This window comes from Nomia melanderi, chromosome 13 (assembly GCF_051020985.1).
Source record: "Nomia melanderi isolate GNS246 chromosome 13, iyNomMela1, whole genome shotgun sequence".
NCBI classification, from domain to species: Eukaryota; Metazoa; Arthropoda; class Insecta; order Hymenoptera; family Halictidae; genus Nomia; species Nomia melanderi.
The window spans coordinates 1,660,492-1,678,467 of NC_135011.1; the positions used below are offsets into that span (position 1 = coordinate 1,660,492).

At 36.7% G+C, this 17,976-nt stretch overlaps 3 protein-coding genes across 11 annotated transcripts; 2 read left to right on the forward strand and 1 right to left on the reverse strand.

Annotated features, from left to right (window-relative positions):
* Positions 1-82: 82 nt before the first annotated feature.
* Positions 83-7,322, forward strand: DCTN1-p150 (dynactin subunit 1). 5 transcript variants are annotated; one of them, XM_031991516.2, is made up of 14 exons: positions 83-250; positions 348-505; positions 633-659; positions 832-891; positions 1,497-1,641; positions 2,096-2,158; positions 3,110-3,247; positions 3,331-3,468; positions 3,560-3,799; positions 3,885-4,136; positions 4,196-4,312; positions 4,371-6,422; positions 6,508-6,672; positions 6,737-7,322. In XM_031991516.2, exons 1-14 carry the CDS (start codon positions 83-85, stop codon positions 6,950-6,952), a joined length of 3,939 nt encoding a protein of 1,312 aa, XP_031847376.1. In that variant the 3' UTR covers positions 6,953-7,322. The 5 variants fall into 5 exon arrangements, with proteins under 5 accessions (XP_031847376.1, XP_031847378.1, XP_031847377.1 ...); XM_031991518.2 differs by lacking the exon at positions 2,096-2,158; XM_031991517.2 differs by lacking the exon at positions 832-891.
* LOC116433444 (casein kinase I) lies at positions 7,130-13,633 on the reverse strand. 3 transcript variants are annotated; one of them, XM_031991539.2, is made up of 7 exons: positions 13,487-13,633; positions 12,258-12,377; positions 11,435-11,544; positions 11,120-11,342; positions 10,739-11,032; positions 10,264-10,642; positions 7,130-9,926 (listed from the first exon to the last, which is right to left on the reverse strand). In XM_031991539.2, exons 1-6 carry the CDS (start codon positions 13,487-13,489, stop codon positions 10,292-10,294), a joined length of 1,101 nt encoding a protein of 366 aa, XP_031847399.1. In that variant the 5' UTR covers positions 13,490-13,633; the 3' UTR covers positions 7,130-9,926; positions 10,264-10,291. The 3 variants fall into 3 exon arrangements, with proteins under 3 accessions (XP_031847399.1, XP_031847400.1, XP_031847398.1); XM_031991540.2 differs by lacking the exon at positions 13,487-13,633 and adding an exon at positions 12,499-12,745 and having other exon boundaries at positions 10,363-10,642; XM_031991538.2 differs by lacking the exon at positions 13,487-13,633 and adding an exon at positions 12,499-12,745.
* On the forward strand, positions 13,100-17,458 carry MetRS-m (Methionyl-tRNA synthetase, mitochondrial). 3 transcript variants are annotated; one of them, XM_031991524.2, is made up of 10 exons: positions 13,100-13,250; positions 13,335-13,608; positions 13,695-13,900; positions 15,040-15,204; positions 15,303-15,577; positions 15,655-15,886; positions 15,972-16,198; positions 16,296-16,530; positions 16,628-17,248; positions 17,312-17,458. In XM_031991524.2, the coding sequence occupies exons 3-9, from the start codon at positions 13,744-13,746 to the stop codon at positions 17,188-17,190; spliced, it is 1,854 nt and encodes a 617-aa protein (XP_031847384.1). In that variant the 5' UTR covers positions 13,100-13,250; positions 13,335-13,608; positions 13,695-13,743; the 3' UTR covers positions 17,191-17,248; positions 17,312-17,458. The 3 variants fall into 3 exon arrangements, with proteins under 3 accessions (XP_031847384.1, XP_031847383.1, XP_031847382.1); XM_031991523.2 differs by lacking the exons at positions 13,100-13,250; positions 13,335-13,608 and having other exon boundaries at positions 13,639-13,900; positions 15,303-15,459; positions 15,535-15,577; XM_031991522.2 differs by lacking the exons at positions 13,100-13,250; positions 13,335-13,608 and having other exon boundaries at positions 13,639-13,900.
* Positions 17,459-17,976: the final 518 nt, after the last annotated feature.

Below are 17,976 nucleotides of genomic sequence, written 5' to 3' on the forward strand. Positions count from 1 at the left end.
ATTTTAAGAAACTGTTCGTAGGATAGATGAACTAATGAACGTGTTTATAGAAAATCGTTTGTAACACTTCACTACAGTCGAAATGTCGTACAAAATCGGACAACGGGTTGAGGTCCCTGGCAAGGACTGTCAAGGAGTAATTGCTTATATTGGTCATCCAAATTTTGCTTCGGGAAAATGGATTGGAGTTATACTCGATGAGCCAAAAGGAAAAAATAACGGCACTATTAAGGGTCAATCATATTTTAAGGTATGTTCCGCGATTCACGGATATCAATTTTAATAGGGTTACACTATGTGGAAAGTTGAAACATAATATGATACTTTTCCCATGTTTCCTATATTAGTGCCCTGAAAACCATGGAATGTTTGTACGACAGTCTCAACTTGTTTTATTGGATGAAACAGGTAATAGAACAGAACCTGTTAGTCCATCATCAGCTGGTAGCAGTGCTACAACTCCGGATGAGGCTAGTGTTGCAAGAGCTAGAAGTAGGTTAAATAGGTATGTTCTGTCTTTGTAATTTACAATACATGTATTGTTATGTATTATATTTATTAGAAAAATCATTTTCATATTTTCTGTAATCATGATTAATCTTTTGTTGTCATAAATTTCATGCTATCGTTAGTACACCTCGAAGGAATGAACCCACTGCGTAAGTGTTTATTTCATTAAATGTTACCGTAACATTTGAATTTGAAATAATGACATGCTTAATATTACTCTAATATCTCCTATATCAACAATAATTATTTGAAAAAAGAAATAGGTTTAATTAGGCAAGTATAATTAATAGATTCTTAAAATTCATACGCTGGTCATAAAAGAGTACGGAGAAAAACATCTCTTGCGCATGTTACCCGGCAGCAATCTGACAAGCTTTCTGGGTAAGACTTTATGTAAATCGATCATTGAGAGATGTGTGTCTCAGCATTTTGTTTAAATGCTTTTGTGTGTGCAAACAGCAAAATTTTGATTGCTTATCTAAACTTCAATGATTTTGTACATCATCACAGTCATAAGCTTCCTCTATTGTAGATTTACTATTGTATTATAAATTATTAACATTTAAAATATTGTAAATATGTTGCAAATGCATATTCATAATTAAATGCAGCAGTATATAAAGAGATACAATAATATATTTGAGAGTTGCAGTTGGCTTGTTATTTTTTATTTGTGAGACAATGTTACAATAAATATACTTAAAGGTACAACATGTGTATAAACATACATACACATGCATATAAATATATTTTTCACAAAAAGTCAATATTAAGTAATGATAAAAGTATAATCAATGTATTTAGTGGTAATGTCTAAGTTGTATTTTTAATTTCTTTTTGTTATACAAGCTTTTAAAATTCATGTAATTTAGATGCAAGAAGATATCACTAATGGCACTACTATGAAATCTTATATCGTATTATGTTGATATTGTTGTCGTTTGAATTTCTTCTACAAGTAATTTACGGAAACACTATTTTTGCAGTTCACGATTATCATTGGCTGGAAGTAGAACACTTTTAAGTGCTCCAAGTACAGAAAGTTTATCTGGATCACAACATGAACGCAAAGATGGTGGAGAGTCACTTATACCAGCACCAACCTCTACCAAAAGAGCTTCATTTATCGAGGTATTGTCTTCCTGTTTCAAAAATGATTATTTCCACAGTGGCAAATATGATAAGTTGATGTACCATTTATTTATGTAAACACAATCAATGGATTATTTTGAGGAATCAACAAGGCATGAATATACGATATAGTGTTCTCAGTGAAATAAAAAAATATATGTACACATCCAAAATTATTGTAATCGATTAACAGGAAGTCATTGGTTTTGTTATCTTCGAATCTCCAGGCTATTCAAAGTAACTCACAGTTTGTTATTATACATTTAAAGAATCTTAATCTGTGACGTGGTAATCTTATAACAAATACCTCCCAGTGCATGTGTTTCATTGCCAGAGAGATTCTTGGAAATATTTAGTAAAGTAACAAAAAAAGTAAACTGTAAAATTTGAGAAGATGTTAGACAAATCCTTTGGCACAGAATGATTCATATGGGAATGCACGTACGTGTTTCAGAAGTCCCCTAGCACGAGCTCGCCTCCCGGCAAAAAGCCAAAGGCCCAAGATGATCACAATAATGTAATTAATACTCATTAATTGTAATATCTAAATTTTTCTCATTTGACCTTAAACTCTCTCATATTAGTTGTTTGTTGATCATAAGCATTGTAACACATGACTTCATAACAACTAGCAGCATCATTGCACTTTGATGGGTTTACCTGTTCTTAATGGATTATGGAATTAATTTATCCTCCACCATATTCACTGTTGCGTTAAGCATCTGCTTTGTTAATTCAGTTCTGTGATGCTTGATAGCCTAAAACTTTCAAGAGGAAGGGGTATTCAGATAGATAGTTGCCTCTTCTTTATTTTTTTTTTAACAATTAGATGCTGAATTCCCCTTGCAGTCATATTATAGAGGTGATAATAACAACTTCTTTACAAATATGCACTTAACAGCATTGCGGTATAAAGGTGTACTACTACTTGAAACTCTTCTGTTTTTATCACTGACCAGAAATTAGATATCCCTGGTATAAATGCAGTTAATACTTATATAAATGGTTAGGATACGATAGTTTACTTAGTTGGTATTATACCTATTGCAAATTTCAATATCATATAACACAATTCAACTCATTGACTGAATCTTCCTACACTTGTTAGAACTAATAGAGTATTCGGTGTAGCTTGTTGGTGTCGTTTATTACAATTAATCTCATTAATCACTTTGAAATAGACTAATTCTATTGAATGTACATACAAAAACAACATTCTTCTAAAACATAATATTTTTGTACAGGAAGTACAGGGTGTTTTTTTCATTACCGCAGATACAAAATTTTATCTTTATTTGCGTCATTCATAAAGCGTTCCGTTGAAATGAAATATTTTAGGATATACCAGCAATATGGAAGGACTTGAAGAAGCTCTTCAGCAAAATATGCTTTCTTTCGATGCGATAATTAAAAAAACACCCGGTTTACGTTAATTAACATCCTCATTTGTGGTTTGTTTGAAATTCAGACAGGTTTTGTAGAGACTCTGAAACCACAATTTGTTCCTGGCCAAGTAATGGCAGGTTCTGCGGCGGCTGCAAGTGTGGTGGAAGAGAAACTGACACATTTGCAGCTTCAACAAGAGAATGAAAATTTGAAATCTCAAGTAAGCTGCTTTTAAAAAATGGGTTTCATTGGTTTCCAGTTTATTGACTTATTAAACGAGTAATCTAACGTGTATTGTTAAAGGTTCGAGATCTCACTGAAAAAATGGATACCTTACGGGTGAAGAGAATACAAGACAAAGAACGAATGAAAGACTTTGAAAAAACGAAGCTTCAACTTGAACAGCTCATTGAATTTAAAGCAAAAGTTATGGAGAGCCAAGTAATGAAAACTAGATATTAATTTCTATTGCAAGTTTCGTGTACGCGTTAACCATTTACGAAATAACATTTTTTTTTTCGTATAATCTAAGGCCAGTCTTCAAAGGGAACTCCAACGAGCTCGCCAAGAAGCGAGGGAAGCACACGCGGCTCGAGAACAATTTCAAGAAGAAATGTCGGATCTCGCTGAGACTGTAGAAATGGCTACACTAGATAAAGAAATGGCCGAAGAGAAAGCTGAAACGTTACAGATTGAATTAGAACAACTAAAGGAGAAATTAGAGGAACAAACATTAGACTTGGAAATATTACGAACAGAAATGTCCGAGAGAGTAAAGTGTTTTAAATACAACTGTTACTTTAAACGTATCGGATCATGCTGTGGAAATCCACGTTGATCTTCACTAATGATTATAGGCTGCAGGAGGTGGTCCGACCACGGGAACTACAAGCTACGAGATCAAACAATTAGAACAACAGAACAACAGATTGCGGGAAACTCTGGTTAGAATGCGTGATCTGTCTGCTCACGAGAAGCACGAATTCCAGAAACTTCAAAAGGATTTAGATCAAAAGAAGTCGGAAATATTAGAACTGGGACGCACAAAAGAGAAACTCTCTGTACGAGTAGAAGAAATGGAACACCAGATAGCAGACTTGCAAGAACAGGTTAGGGGATTTCTTAATTCGTATCGATACCGTGATATGAAATATCTATCGTCGAACAGGTTGATGCCGCGCTAGGTGCCGAAGAAATGGTTGAAGTGCTTGGCGAGAAGAAAATGGCTTTAGAAGAGAAAGTCGCAGAATTGGAGGAAGCTGTAGCAGATCTTGAAGCATTACAGGTATGGCTTTTTAACAGTATTCCAAGAGCCGAAAAGCTAAAGGTGACATCTCTTTCAGGATATGTCCGATCAACTTGCTGAATCGTCGAAAGAATTGGAGTTAGAATTGCGAGAAGAATTGGACTTGGCACTTGGAGCTGCTCGCGACGCTTATCGTCATCGCGATGCAGCTTTGGAGACGTTAGCGGATCGTGAACTGACGATCACGAAGTTCCGGGATCTCACTCATCAGTTGCAAGACCAGTGCTTGCAGTTGCAACAACGTGTCCAATCGACGGAAACCTCGAAGCCCGGAATAGGCGGCGCGGAACAACAGTTGGCAGAAATTTTAGACTTCCAGAAAACGTTTGCTGAAACACGCGCACAGACGAAAGCCGTTGATCTCGAATTACGGCGGTTGGAGGCTGACGAATCTCGAAATCACGTGGCCTATTTATTGTCCTTCATGCCTCCGGCGTTCTTAGCGCGTGGCGGGGACCACGACGCTATTCTAACGCTTTTACTTATACCCAGGATAATACAGAAGACCGAGATAATTATATCGCAGTTGCGGGACAAGTACAGGTCGTTAGACAAGATCGACAGAACGGCCATATTGAAGGGTCATTCGGTAGCGCAGTATACATTCAGATCGCATCTTTGTTCGTACATGTACGCGTTGCAAACGTTCCTCGGTTGCTTTGAGTCAGCTCTAAGCGTTTGTACTCCCAGCATGTTGCTTAAAGCTGGCGCGGCTTATCCGGAAATGGCCGCACAAGAGAAGTCTTTGGATTCTCTGATAGAATTGGCTAAAAGGGATCAGCTGGATGAAAATGTGCCAATGGAGGCGATCGAGAAATGTTGTGGCTACTTCTGTACCATGTTCTCCGTTTTATTCGGAGAAACCATTAACCAAGGACGCATGGTGGTCAGCGGTACAAGAATGCTCGAGAGTTGTTGCGACGCTATCACCACCGATGCCACGGCCATTAAGGCGTTAATTCAAGGAGACGGCGGCGACATAGGCCTCCTCTGTCAGCACGCGGAAACGACGTGCGAAGTGATACAGCAACACCTGAAATCGGCCAGAAGACGCGTGCTGACCGATCATGCTTCTACGCTTCATTCCGCGCAGTGTAACTTAGGGCTAGATAAAGATTCCAGCGAACAGATGTTCGCTTGTTATCAGCATGCCGTGAAGATTGTGAAAACGTTCCAGGCATTGCTGAAAACAGCCGTACAGGCGATTATATCGAATGCAGATTTGGATAATGGGCTCAGTACTGACAAACTAAAGGAGATGGCGTCTGTGGCGTGCGAGAAAGTATACGACGCAGAAGACATAGGGCCTGTAGCTACGATCAAAGGAAGCTTAACGGCTATTCAGCAATTGGCAGCCAACTTGGCACAAAAAATGGCCGAATGCGAGAACGAACTGGCTATAAGTGGACACTTGTCCCAGCAACAAGAGCAAGGGGCAAACAATGAATCCGTGATGCCTATTACAGTAAGGGCGCAGACAGCGAGAAAAGAAGCCGAAGAGACCAAGGTGCTCAAAGGAAAATTGGCGACGAGAGACAGCGATATACGCGAAGCAAAATTGGCATTGAGGGAGAAACAAAATGAATTGTGCGAGATGATTTTAAGAAAAGATGTCGTGGAAAAGAAGCTCGCGACGCAGCAGCACGAGCACGAACTGAACGTAGAGAAGTTGAAGAGGAAATTGGAGGAGGCTCAGAATCAACTGAGACGAAAGGAGAAAGAATTTGAAGAGACGATGGACCATCTTCAGACGGATATCGACAGTTTGGAAACGGAAAGAGGTCAGCTCAAGGAAAAATTAAAATCTATTGGAAAGAAGACTATGATGTCCGCGTCCGGGTCGGATAATATGTCTGGAAGTAGCACAATGACGTCTGGAATTCAATTGATGGACAATAAATTCTTGATACAAGAGATAAGTGCACTCAAGGAAGCGCTGAACAGTGAAAATCAGCAAAAGAAGAAGTTAATGTCCGACGCGTTGCGCGAGAAGTTAGAACATTTAGATTCGATAACACCCGTTCCGAAACCAGGACCGACTGATCCAAAGATACAGGAACTAATGAAGAAAACCAGCTCTCTCACTAAAGTAAGTTTCAAAATTTATGATTGCCGCGTATTAGTAATTTTCATTTATTTACCCACGTCCAATGAAAATCCCTTTCGGTACGCAGGACGTTAAGCAAGCTATGACGTTCCTCACTGTTCCCGATTTGAGACGGAAAAAAGCATTGGACGCGGAAGGCCCGATGTTGTTGGAGAAAGCATCGCGAATTTATCAGTTGCAACAGCGTCAAATGATTACAAGAGAATTGAAGGATCGTGTAGATCAATTAATGGTAAGTTACGTTACATGCTGCCCCGGTAGAATCCTGATACAGACGATACAATTCTTGTTTATAGGGCGAAGTCCGCGAGGAAGTGGTGAAGAGAACGACAGGTGGAATGGCTGAAGCTAACTTTGCGGTGTTTCCAAATCGCGAAATGGCTGCAGCGATGCAGGAAAATCAATTGTTTGCCGCCGAAGTCTCGATTCCTCATAACGGTCCAGAACAAGTGCTCACCGTTAACGTAGGAACTCAAGAACTTAGGAAAATTCATTCATTATTATGCTATTAATTTCGTATTTATATATTCGGTGTAGCAGAATATTCTACGGCAGGAATACTAAATGGTAGATCATCATAATATTCTGACGCACTCGTAAACACACTCGATCTATTTTATATACGAAGAGCAGACAGTTGAGTTTTTTTTTGCATTCGAAGAAGGGGACAATTAAATCTAGCGATAACGTAACTTTGGAGCGTGCGAATTTATTTATTTCCGATTGGCTACAGCACGATGACTGGTGCATCGCCGCTGATGAGCTGCAGCATTTTGTTGTTTTATAAATTTGAATATTCTCATTATTAACAGTAACGTTTAGCGCCTTTTCGGCTTTTGTATAATATCTTTTACGAATTGTCAAATACACGGCTTAAAAATATTTACATAAATATCGTTTACATATATCCCTCGTATTGAGAATATCGTAGCATAGAAACTGTAATCTCCGGGAATAGTTATATCGTTTACTTTGAACAATGTATTATTATCATTCTAGGGAATGGTAATAATTTCATATTGCCATAAAAATTGACACTTAATGAAATAGAGGATATAATACAATGTTTCATTTTTTATTTACAGCGATAAAAGGAGCAATAAACTGTTGACGTATTTTTCATTATTTATGAAATAACGTATGCCTTAATTAGTGTCACAATTTTATTATAAATACACACATGTATATATGTATATACACATGTAGCGTTATCTGTATATATACATATACACATACCAAATAGTAAGTGCATATATAATTATTCATTAACTTACTTGTTCACTCATTCTCGCTGCATGGTAATACACATTTTTACTCATTCGTTTTGTATTTCTTCATTTCCCTCTTTTGCAATAATAATAATAATAGTAATAGTAGTAGTAGTGGTAGTAGTAGTGGTAGTGGTAGTAGTAATAGTAGTAATAGTAGTAGTAGTTGTAGTAGTTGTAGTAGTAGAAGTAGTAGTAGTAATAGTAGTAGAAGTAGTAGTAGTAGTAGTAATAGTAGTAGTGGTAGTAGTGGTAGCAGTAGTAGTAGTAGTAGTAGTAGTAGTAGTAGTAGTAGTGTTGGTGTTGGTGGTGGTGATAGTAGTAGTAATAGTAGCAGTAACAGTAGTAGTAGTAGTAGTAGCAGTAACAGTAGTAGTAGTAGCAGTATCAGTATCAGTAGCAGTAGTAGTGTAGTGTAGTGTAGTGTAGTAGTAGTAGTAGTAGTAGTAGTAGCAGTAGTAGTAGTAGTAGTAGTAGTAGTAGTAGTAGTAGTAATATTAATAAAAATAATAATAAGAATAATTAACCATACATTCACTTATGCTTATATCTCCTTCTTTCAATCTATGTTCAAAAAATTCATAAACGTGTGTTGTCCATTCACAATACAATAATAAACATAAAATCCAGTCATGCTCATCTTTGTATCAAATTTCACTAAAGATGACCGGACGTTTTCTTTAGAATGTTTCCACAGAAAAAGGACAAGATAACTTAATAATGATTGATTATACAATGAATGAGTTGATTGTGAATATTGACGTAACTAGTATGGTTAATGTGAACGAAAATTTCCAATGATAGAAGCGAGTCTTCATGAACTCCTTCAAATCGGTGTATGTTACGTGACTTTGCATTTGACGACTCCTTATACACATTAACAATCGATTAACTGATCGATTAAGGTTTCCTAAGTCACGCTTTATAAACTTAACATCGAAGCAATAGCACGAAAAATACCATTGCACAGTCTCTGCCATTAAAACTATACGGAAGAAGTCCTTTGGCTGAATCTGGTTACAGAATTAGTTCTCAATCGCAATTCTAGCTATTCTAGACTAAAAAATAATTCTGTAATCCATTTCCAGTACAAAAAAAAGTCTATTCAATTTTTGTTTATAGTAATCGACTAAATACACTCACAGAAAGAAAGAGAGTAAGAAGAGATATTTATCAGGACAAAATCACTGAGAAATTTGTTCGATTCCATGATTTATACGATGTATTTAAAAGTTAAATTGCTGCCTTAATATTAACATATTTTAATATTATTCGCCAGTATTTACTTCCATGTTACTGTCACTTATTCACATGTACGCATGTATGCGTCTATGTGTACGTTATATATATTTATATTAAAAAAAATGTTATCGGAGTCAATAATATCAAAAGGAGATTTTTGATACTGTTGACAAATATGTAGCTTATGTAAGAAAAACATTATTAACATTTCTCTCTCAAAGATGCACACATTATGTATATATATATAATTAGTATATATATATATATACTATATTGTACTGAGATTGAAACAAAAATCGGGAAGCAACAAACTATACTTATCACTCTCAGTACAGTTATTTATATACTCTCTTGCATAGTTTCACATAGTCACTCACACACCCACACACACACACACACACATACACACACATTTTCACATATTCCCTTTCTATTTGCAGAATAGATATAAAATTTCATATGGTTTATTCAATTGATAACCCCGAATATTTAAGACTGATCGAAATGCTCTCTTTCTTTCTATGAAAATGATGTGTCGAATTTTCGATGAAATCACACGTTACAACACTATTATGTGTACTCCCTTACAGAGTTCCTCGGGGCATCAAAATCTTTATTTCAAATATTTTCAACGGTGAATTAAATAGGTAATAACAAAATAAGAACAAGCCACCCCTGGCTGATCTCACTCGGATTTTAAGCCCAAAGAGGTGGATCAACCAAAACTCTAAGCACTGAGAATACACTGAAGTTTTCACTGTTCAGAAGTGAATTCAGAAACGTGTATCCGTGGCATTGTTCTTTACTGTGTACGATACGCTAGTAATCGCAAAACTCCTTCTTCGTATAAACTTAAAGGATTGATTGATTTAACTCTTTCATGGTATTTCGTACGACGTCGTGTACCTGATCTTGGACACTATCGACTGCAAATAGGATTGATGTAACGACATATGATTGTAGTCTTAACGTGCTCCTATAACAGAACATGAATTTTATATTAATAGGATGTATTATAACATGCTTAAAATAACATTACATGTTTGCAAGACCCCCTTAAATAGCAACAGCATAGTAGCATGTTTACATACAGAGTGAATCTCCTAACATGACGACTTACAATAACTTCTGAGTTATTCTTTGTACGAAAAAAAGGTTTCAAACAAAAGTTGCATGGTATCTAGGGAGACATACAGTGCTCTAATCTGTTTTTTATCCTTACTTTTTATCACCTTACTTTTTAGCAAGGTATTAGGGTCACCTTCGGTTTTTTTAACGGAAGGTACAAGAGTGTTACACAAAGTGGGACTTACAATGAATAATTGCTGAGATATTTTCAAATTAACAATCTTCTATCAGGAAATACGTTGGGGCATCGTGATTCGTATCATTTTTAATATAAGAATAAGCACCTGATTGATCATTGGCCTTAGCAGGAGTCTGACCAAGGGCTTGCCCTTGCCCTTGAGCAGCCTGAGGTGTTACACCTAATCCTCCCGTAGCTACTCCGAGAGTAGTGGCAAGTGATGTCTTTTGTTTTAGCATTGTCCAATCGAACGTGTAATCATACTGATGATTTAACGTACGGAAAAGTATACGGAAAAGTTGGCGAAGATACATATAATCTGGACTTTCCTCGAAACGTAAACCCCGAGTGTAGTTTAAATACATGGCGAACTCTGCAGGGAATCCCTATGAACGGAAAGTTCGGAAGATTAACTTATAAATGTTTCATTACATTCTTAAGCGAGAAAATATGAAATGGTCAATGCACAAACAAAAACTTACTTTACATAAAACTTCTACTGGCGTGGACATCTTTTTTTCACTTATTTTCTCATATTTCTGCTTTTTCGTGGCAGCTTTGAGCCCTTGCCAGGGTAAAGATCCACGATTAAAATACATAAGCACATAGCCAAGGGATTCCATGTCATCACGACGACTCTGTTCTATTCCAAGGTGTGCATTGATCGAAGCATACCTTGCTGTTCCTGTCAAATTTTTATCTTCCCGATATATTATATGCATTCTTGTGCGACTATCTCTAAATTTTTTAGCTAATCCAAAATCAATAAGAAACAGCTGGAATTTTACAGATTCTTACCATTAGTCTTTGGTAAACGTTTACATACAGAACAAGGACGATAACTATTGTAACTTAAAAAATACCTTGTTACAATGACGACCAATACCCATTAAAAAATTGTCTGGTTTAATATCTCTGTGGATAAAATGTTTGCAGTGAACATATTCGATCCTACCAATCATTTGATCTGCCAACATTAAAACTGTTTTAATTGTAAACCTCCTTGAGCAGAACGTAAAAAGGTCTTCGAGAGATGGACCCAAAAGGTCCATAACAAGTACATTATAGTCCCGTTCTTGTCCATACCTACATTTCAAATGAAACAATAGTTTTTTATGAAATCTGCCCACATTGAATATAAAACATAAAGTAACAAAGTATATAAAAGTAGAAATTACCAACGTATGTGAGGTATGCCTACTCCGCCGTGTAAAATTTTATACAACTTCGACTCATACAAGAGTTGTGGATGTCTAGCACGCGTGTTTTCCAACTTAACAGCAACTTCCTAGTAATATCATTTCTTACAGACACAGTTGCATGTATGAAAAAATCATATTTCCATACATTTAATGATTCCAATTTTCTTTATTAGTAGATAATATATTATAGATTACTAATATAGACTATTATAATTTATTTATAACTTATGAAATCATATATAAAATAAGAACTTTATCATATGCATTTTTTATGCAGGCAATGCCTGTATACGACTGTTGCACACAATGGAAAGGTTGTAACAATACAAACATAAATTTCAGTCACTATACAATGATCAGAATAAATATTTTGATGGGAACACCACAAACACAGATTTTTAAGCGGCGATTATCTCGCGTAAAGAATGTTCGAAACAATAACTTTTTTATACGCAGAAGTTAACAGTATCGCGTAAAATTTGATAAATGGATTTAAACAAAGGGGATGATTGAATACACGGAATTTGATCGTGGAACATAAATTCCCAGTGTGTTGTGGATTTTTGAAACGGCGGAAAAGACAGCGAAATGATTTTTACAAGCGAAAAGATAATATCGTGGAAAACATATTTCGGAGAAAGTTTAGCAAGAATAATAGAAAAAGCTTTGTTCGTGTTGTACACATGAACGGCGTACCCGTTGAAATGATAGTTTCGGGAAAGAGAAAAAGAAACGGTGAAACGGGAAGTGGGAAACGTGTGCTAGAACAGCTCGTCCCGCACGAAACGGTACACCTTACCTCGCCATTAGAGATGTTGATGCCGAGGTATATGTCGCCGAAGGATCCTGAGCCAATCTTCCTCACCAGCCTGTACTTGCTACCCACGATAAAATCATTTTTTGCTACTGACATCGCCAACTGCAACGACATATTACTCTTGGCTTCCCAATTTCTGTCCTCCCTCCCGCTACAACCGACGGCGGACCTCTGCGACTTGGCTCACGTCGGACTCAAACCTGATTTAAAGTACTGAGCGTACCTGGTAGGGTATATACGCCATTTACTGGCAAACGCGAGAATGGTTGTGCCTTCTCGGAACAGTACCGATAGGTGGATCTACTTCCCGTTAAAAAATATGCATATGAAACCCCGTAGCCAAAAAGTCGCACTCTCTGGCTGGCACAACAAAACCCCACTAACACGCCGACATTTTCCCTTTCGCTAGAAACACGAGAGCAACTGACGTTGCGGAAACGATGCGTCACGACGGATCGCGTTCAAATTAGAGTCCTTATCCACCGATTGCCGCCGACTTATCGAAATTTCCATTCGATCCGGTTAACCGGAAATCTTCTGGTTTAATAATTGAGAGAAATTTTCTTTCACCGCGGCGCGGGATTAGAATTGTCGCAATATTTCGTTGGAATTGAAGTGACTCGCTTGGATTCGCGGTACTAGATTTTCCTCAGGGATGTATCGATGTTTCCTCGGATGCGTCTCAAACAAACGATATTTCGCATGGTGGCGTTTACCAATAAAATCTACCGTTTCAATTCGATTCCAGTTATTATTTAAAAGGAAGTCGTCGAGATCGCTGTCTAAAACTAATTATTTCACGACTGCGTCGAAATTCTTACAACTGTACAGATTTACGTAAGGATTTCATGTATCTAGATTACATTGTATGCTGTTACTGACAGATACTGACTGTGTAAATTCGAATACTTGAAAACTTTAACCGCTCGTACGGATCGTTGGTATTATGGAGGGAAAACAAGTATAATTTTCGTTGTACGTATCGAAAGCTTTGAAAAGGTATGTATTATATGGGTCAAACGTCCCGTCGTGTTTTAAGCCATTTGCCCTTTTCTATAGATACGGTACTGATATACCGGAACCTTGTGCCACTTATTAGAAATTAATGTGAAATATCGTTGGTGTGTGTTCAGACGATTTTTCGCAGTACGAATGTTTATCGTTTCGGATAAAGATACGAATTCGCATGGGAAACAATACAAATTACTTACCATGTACACCTTGTGAGGGAAACACGTCTATGGCAGTTTACAATTTTCTACAGTTCTGAGCGACATCTAAATTGCACATGGCGAAGAGTTAACGTTGTCTGATATTTTTATGGTCAATTACAGTAAATATTTTATTTAATCATAAATGATAGATGGCAATATTTCTACGAAATACAAAACGGTTGTTATGGTCGCTGTCAACATTTAGGAAAAACGTTCGAACAAATCTGAGAGTCAGTAATAAAAGATTCATCGCGATGAGCCACAGGAGATTTGAAAAAGTTTTAGAAGATCTTCAGAAGAATCCTTTTTTTGACAAGTATGCCGAAAAAATAGCAAAACTTCAGAAAACCAGTCCTGCAGAGTTTTTACAGCGAGTCGAATCTCAGGAGAAGAAATTACAAGAAAAGAAAGGTACATAACCTATACTTTCTATTTATAATAACGTTTATTTTTAAAATACTCTTTATTTCATTTTCATAAGTCGATTATCATTTTCTTTCAAATTTGAGCTTACAATCTATCCTACGTACATTTGTTTTGCGTAAAAATTTCATTTTTTCTTTATGTATTTTATCATAACAGAGAGTAAGGGTACTTGAATGTGTAGGTGTTAGTATATTGTTTCGAAGAACAATAAATAACTTTAGAATAGAAGTAACCATGGTTTAGTTTTAAGCGTAATTCAGGCATTTCAATTTTTTTTTGATTATGCATTATTATATTGAAGTGAAACAAGAACAAGAATATAAGTTTTATCAGAGTGAAGCAAAACCACGCTTAGACAAAAATTCTCAACCACAAAGAGTGCAATTAAATGATATAATGAAAGTGGATATGATTCAAGATAAATCTAAGGAAGAGATCATGAATATATGGAAGGATTATCATAAACACAAGGATTGTATATCGGGAGTATTAACACCTGAGCAATTTGATAAAATGTTTAAACGTGGGAAACAATATCCTACATTTTTATTACCATTACCCAGAGAACACGGATATGAATTTATTGTTATTCAGTTTCATGGATCTGAAGTTCATATGACACCACTTTTGTGGTATCAGACACATAAGGAGAATGCACCAGAGTGTTTATCTATGGTCTATTATGATGAACTTCAAGAGAGCAAAAGCATTGTGCTTATGCGGGGTGAATTTGATAAAAAATGTATTGATGTACAAGAAGCTCAATGTTTAGCAAATGAATTACAACTATATTATAGTACAGATAATCCAAAGAGATTAGAATTATTAGATGCATTCACTAATAGTCCCAATAAATTTAAACACATGGATCTCATAGCACAGTTGGAAACGATACAGTTAGAACTGAAAAAGAATTGAGTATCTATGCATAGATGTTGTAATTATATTGCATTCTATATGAATACAATATCAATTTGTGTATAAACATGTCAAAATAAATTATTAAGAAAGTGAAAAATGTTATTCATTTAAAACTGTGGTTATATTCCAGTAGTTTAACACGTTAGATATGTATTCATAGCATTTTAAATAATTTTAATTATAAGTTCATGTGTGAATTCTAGTTTCAGTTCATCAATCAAACACATGTCATGCCCAATCCTTATGGACATTCCCATTTTCTAAAGGAAAAACTCAAATGCCATGGGCGCACATTCCAAAAAGTCATTTTTCTGATAATGCAGCTAAAAGCATATACATTACTGCACCCATATTTTACGTTAACAATGGTATGCAATTGTGAATACAAAATAACTAGTTAGTCGTTTAAACTGTGGATTTCAGTATTTTTATTAAGGGATGCTGATTTTTTTTTCTACATCTTTAGGGCCTCACATTGGACACCTTTATAGCGCAGTTTTTGCAGATGCTATGGCTAGATTTTATTTTATGCTAGGACACTCTGTAGTTCTCAGCACAGGTACAGATGAGCATGGTACTAAAGTTGAAAGGGCTGCATCTGACAAGAACACGCCGACATTGAAGTATTGTGATAAAATTTCAAAGCACTTCAGAGACATGTGTGATCTGTATAACATTAGATATTCACGATTCATTAGGACTACCGATAACGATCACGTGGAGGCTGTTCAACACTTTTGGGTTACTAAATTAATAGAATATTGACTTTAGATTTGTTTACGTATTGAGAGCGCATATAAAAAGTGAATAACTTTTAGAATTGTCTAAATAAAAACGGATATATTTACTCGGGAAAATATTCTGGATGGTACAGCGTAACCGATGAAGCATTCGTATCGGAATCGGAAGTAATAGAGAAAACGGATGACGTAGGAAATATTATTCGTGTAACTGCGAATTCAGAGAATCGAGTGGAATGGACAGAAGAAAAAACTTATAAATTTCGACTTTCATCTTTCCAGGATGATTTGAAGCACTGGCTGAAAAGCGGTATATCCATTTACAACATAATTGAGTTACTGAATTCGTTTTTATTGAAGAAAGTCGTTATTTTAATATACAAAACTGTATTTAGAAAATACAGTAAAACCGGCAATATACCATAAGAGTTTGCTTACGTGGATCGACCAAGGTCTACAAGACTTAAGTATTTCTAGACCTATCGACAGAGTGCCATGGGCCATTCGTACGCCTTCCAATGAGTCTGATACAATATACGTATGGTTAGATGCTTTAGTGAATTATTTGACCTCGGTAGGATATCCGGACAGCTCGTTTAAACAGTTTTGGCCACCTATTCACGTAAATGTTTCTCTGTTTGTTAATGCTGTTGTTTAATGTTCGGCATTTACAGTTGAAAACTTGATCTTCGAAATCATAAAAACGTTTGTGAATGTAGGTGGTCGGGAAAGATATATTAAAATTTCACGGCATATATTGGCCAGCATTTCTAATGGCTGTCGGTCTTGAACCGCCAAAGAGACTTTTCTGTCACGGACATTGGACCATTGATGATAAGAAAATATCAAAATCTACGGGAAATGTAATTTCGCCCTTTACCGTTAGTGATGAATTCACGACGGACGGTTTCAGGTATTTTCTCTTGCGAGAAGCAGTACCGCACTCAAATGCAAGTAAGGCAAAGTACATGCACAATATACCGTCTATTATGTGTTTAAACGTGTTTTTATCTTCACCCGGTTATGGATGCTTCTGTTCTCGTTTTTACAGACTACAGTTCACGAAAAACTCGATTCGTACTGAACGCCGAGCTTGCCAATACTTTCGGGAATTTATTGAATCGATGTTTGAGCCGAGGTGTCAATCCACAGAGAATAATATCTAATAAAGTAAACTATAAAAGTTTCTTAACGTCCGACGAAGCTATCGAGAATATAAAACTGTTGGAAGAACTTAGCGACGAAACTAAACGATTTTACGAGGAAGGTCAATACCGCAATGTGGTTGACAGTGTAATGAATATGTTGAGGGCTACAAATGCGATGTTCAGTCATCATCAGCCGTGGACGTTACGTCGATCTCCTTCCAAGATCATGGAATTCGAAGCTGTCTCGTTTCTGACCATTGAAAGCATGCGCGTCGCTAGTTTAATATTACATCCGATCATACCAAGACTGACCAACAAACTTTTAGACGTATTTCAAGTTCCGTTAGAGAAACGTACTTGGGAAAACACGAAACCGTTTCATATAACAGATTCTTTCGATGGAAGGATGACACGTGTAATAGAACCGAATCTACACTTTTTCCAGAGATTACGTACAGACCTGTAATATACCGAGTGTGGATTGTTATCGCTAAATGGATAATAGATCGGTGCAGGATAATAAGGTAGTAATAAAACGTTCCAAATGTAACACTCGCTTGGAAGTCCTTACGCTAATATATTTACAGAGAACGGTCATTCAAATGTATCATCAGTATACATCAACATTGCGCCACCTGTCACTCCGATAAATGAGGCTTGCTCCGGTTCATGATTCTCTTTCGTATTTCTTTTCCATTAAATCCTTCTTAATCCACTACGGATACAACCGTGTTCTCTTTTGTCGGAATGCAGTTGCACTTTGCGTCGCTGATATAGATGCATGGAAGAGGCTCGACGAAAACACTGCGAGCGCGCCGATGTTGCGTTCCGCGAGGATATTCTTCGTTCGGATATTACCAGACGCAGATTCGAATTAGATTCGACGGGTTCGCGCGACGACGATATCGCGACGATATCGCGACGCGTTTAGCACCTAAACGAAGCGTCGCCTTGATACGCATCAGATACGCGGATCTATCTCTCGTCTCGGTGTCGTTCTCCCCGTCAAATATAGAAAAATAAATAAATGACTATTTACAAGATGGAAAATGAATCTGTGCGGATTCCACCGCGATCCTAACACTAATAAGCTACGATTCGACAGACGTCACTATTTAGTGCTTCGCGTAACATCCAGCTTTTACGGTCGTAGATGCTCTATATCAACATGATTCTGTAATTACAATTGCTTTACGAGAACGTATGCTTCTAACTACTACAGCCGAATTCCTCTACGAACGAATTTTCCATT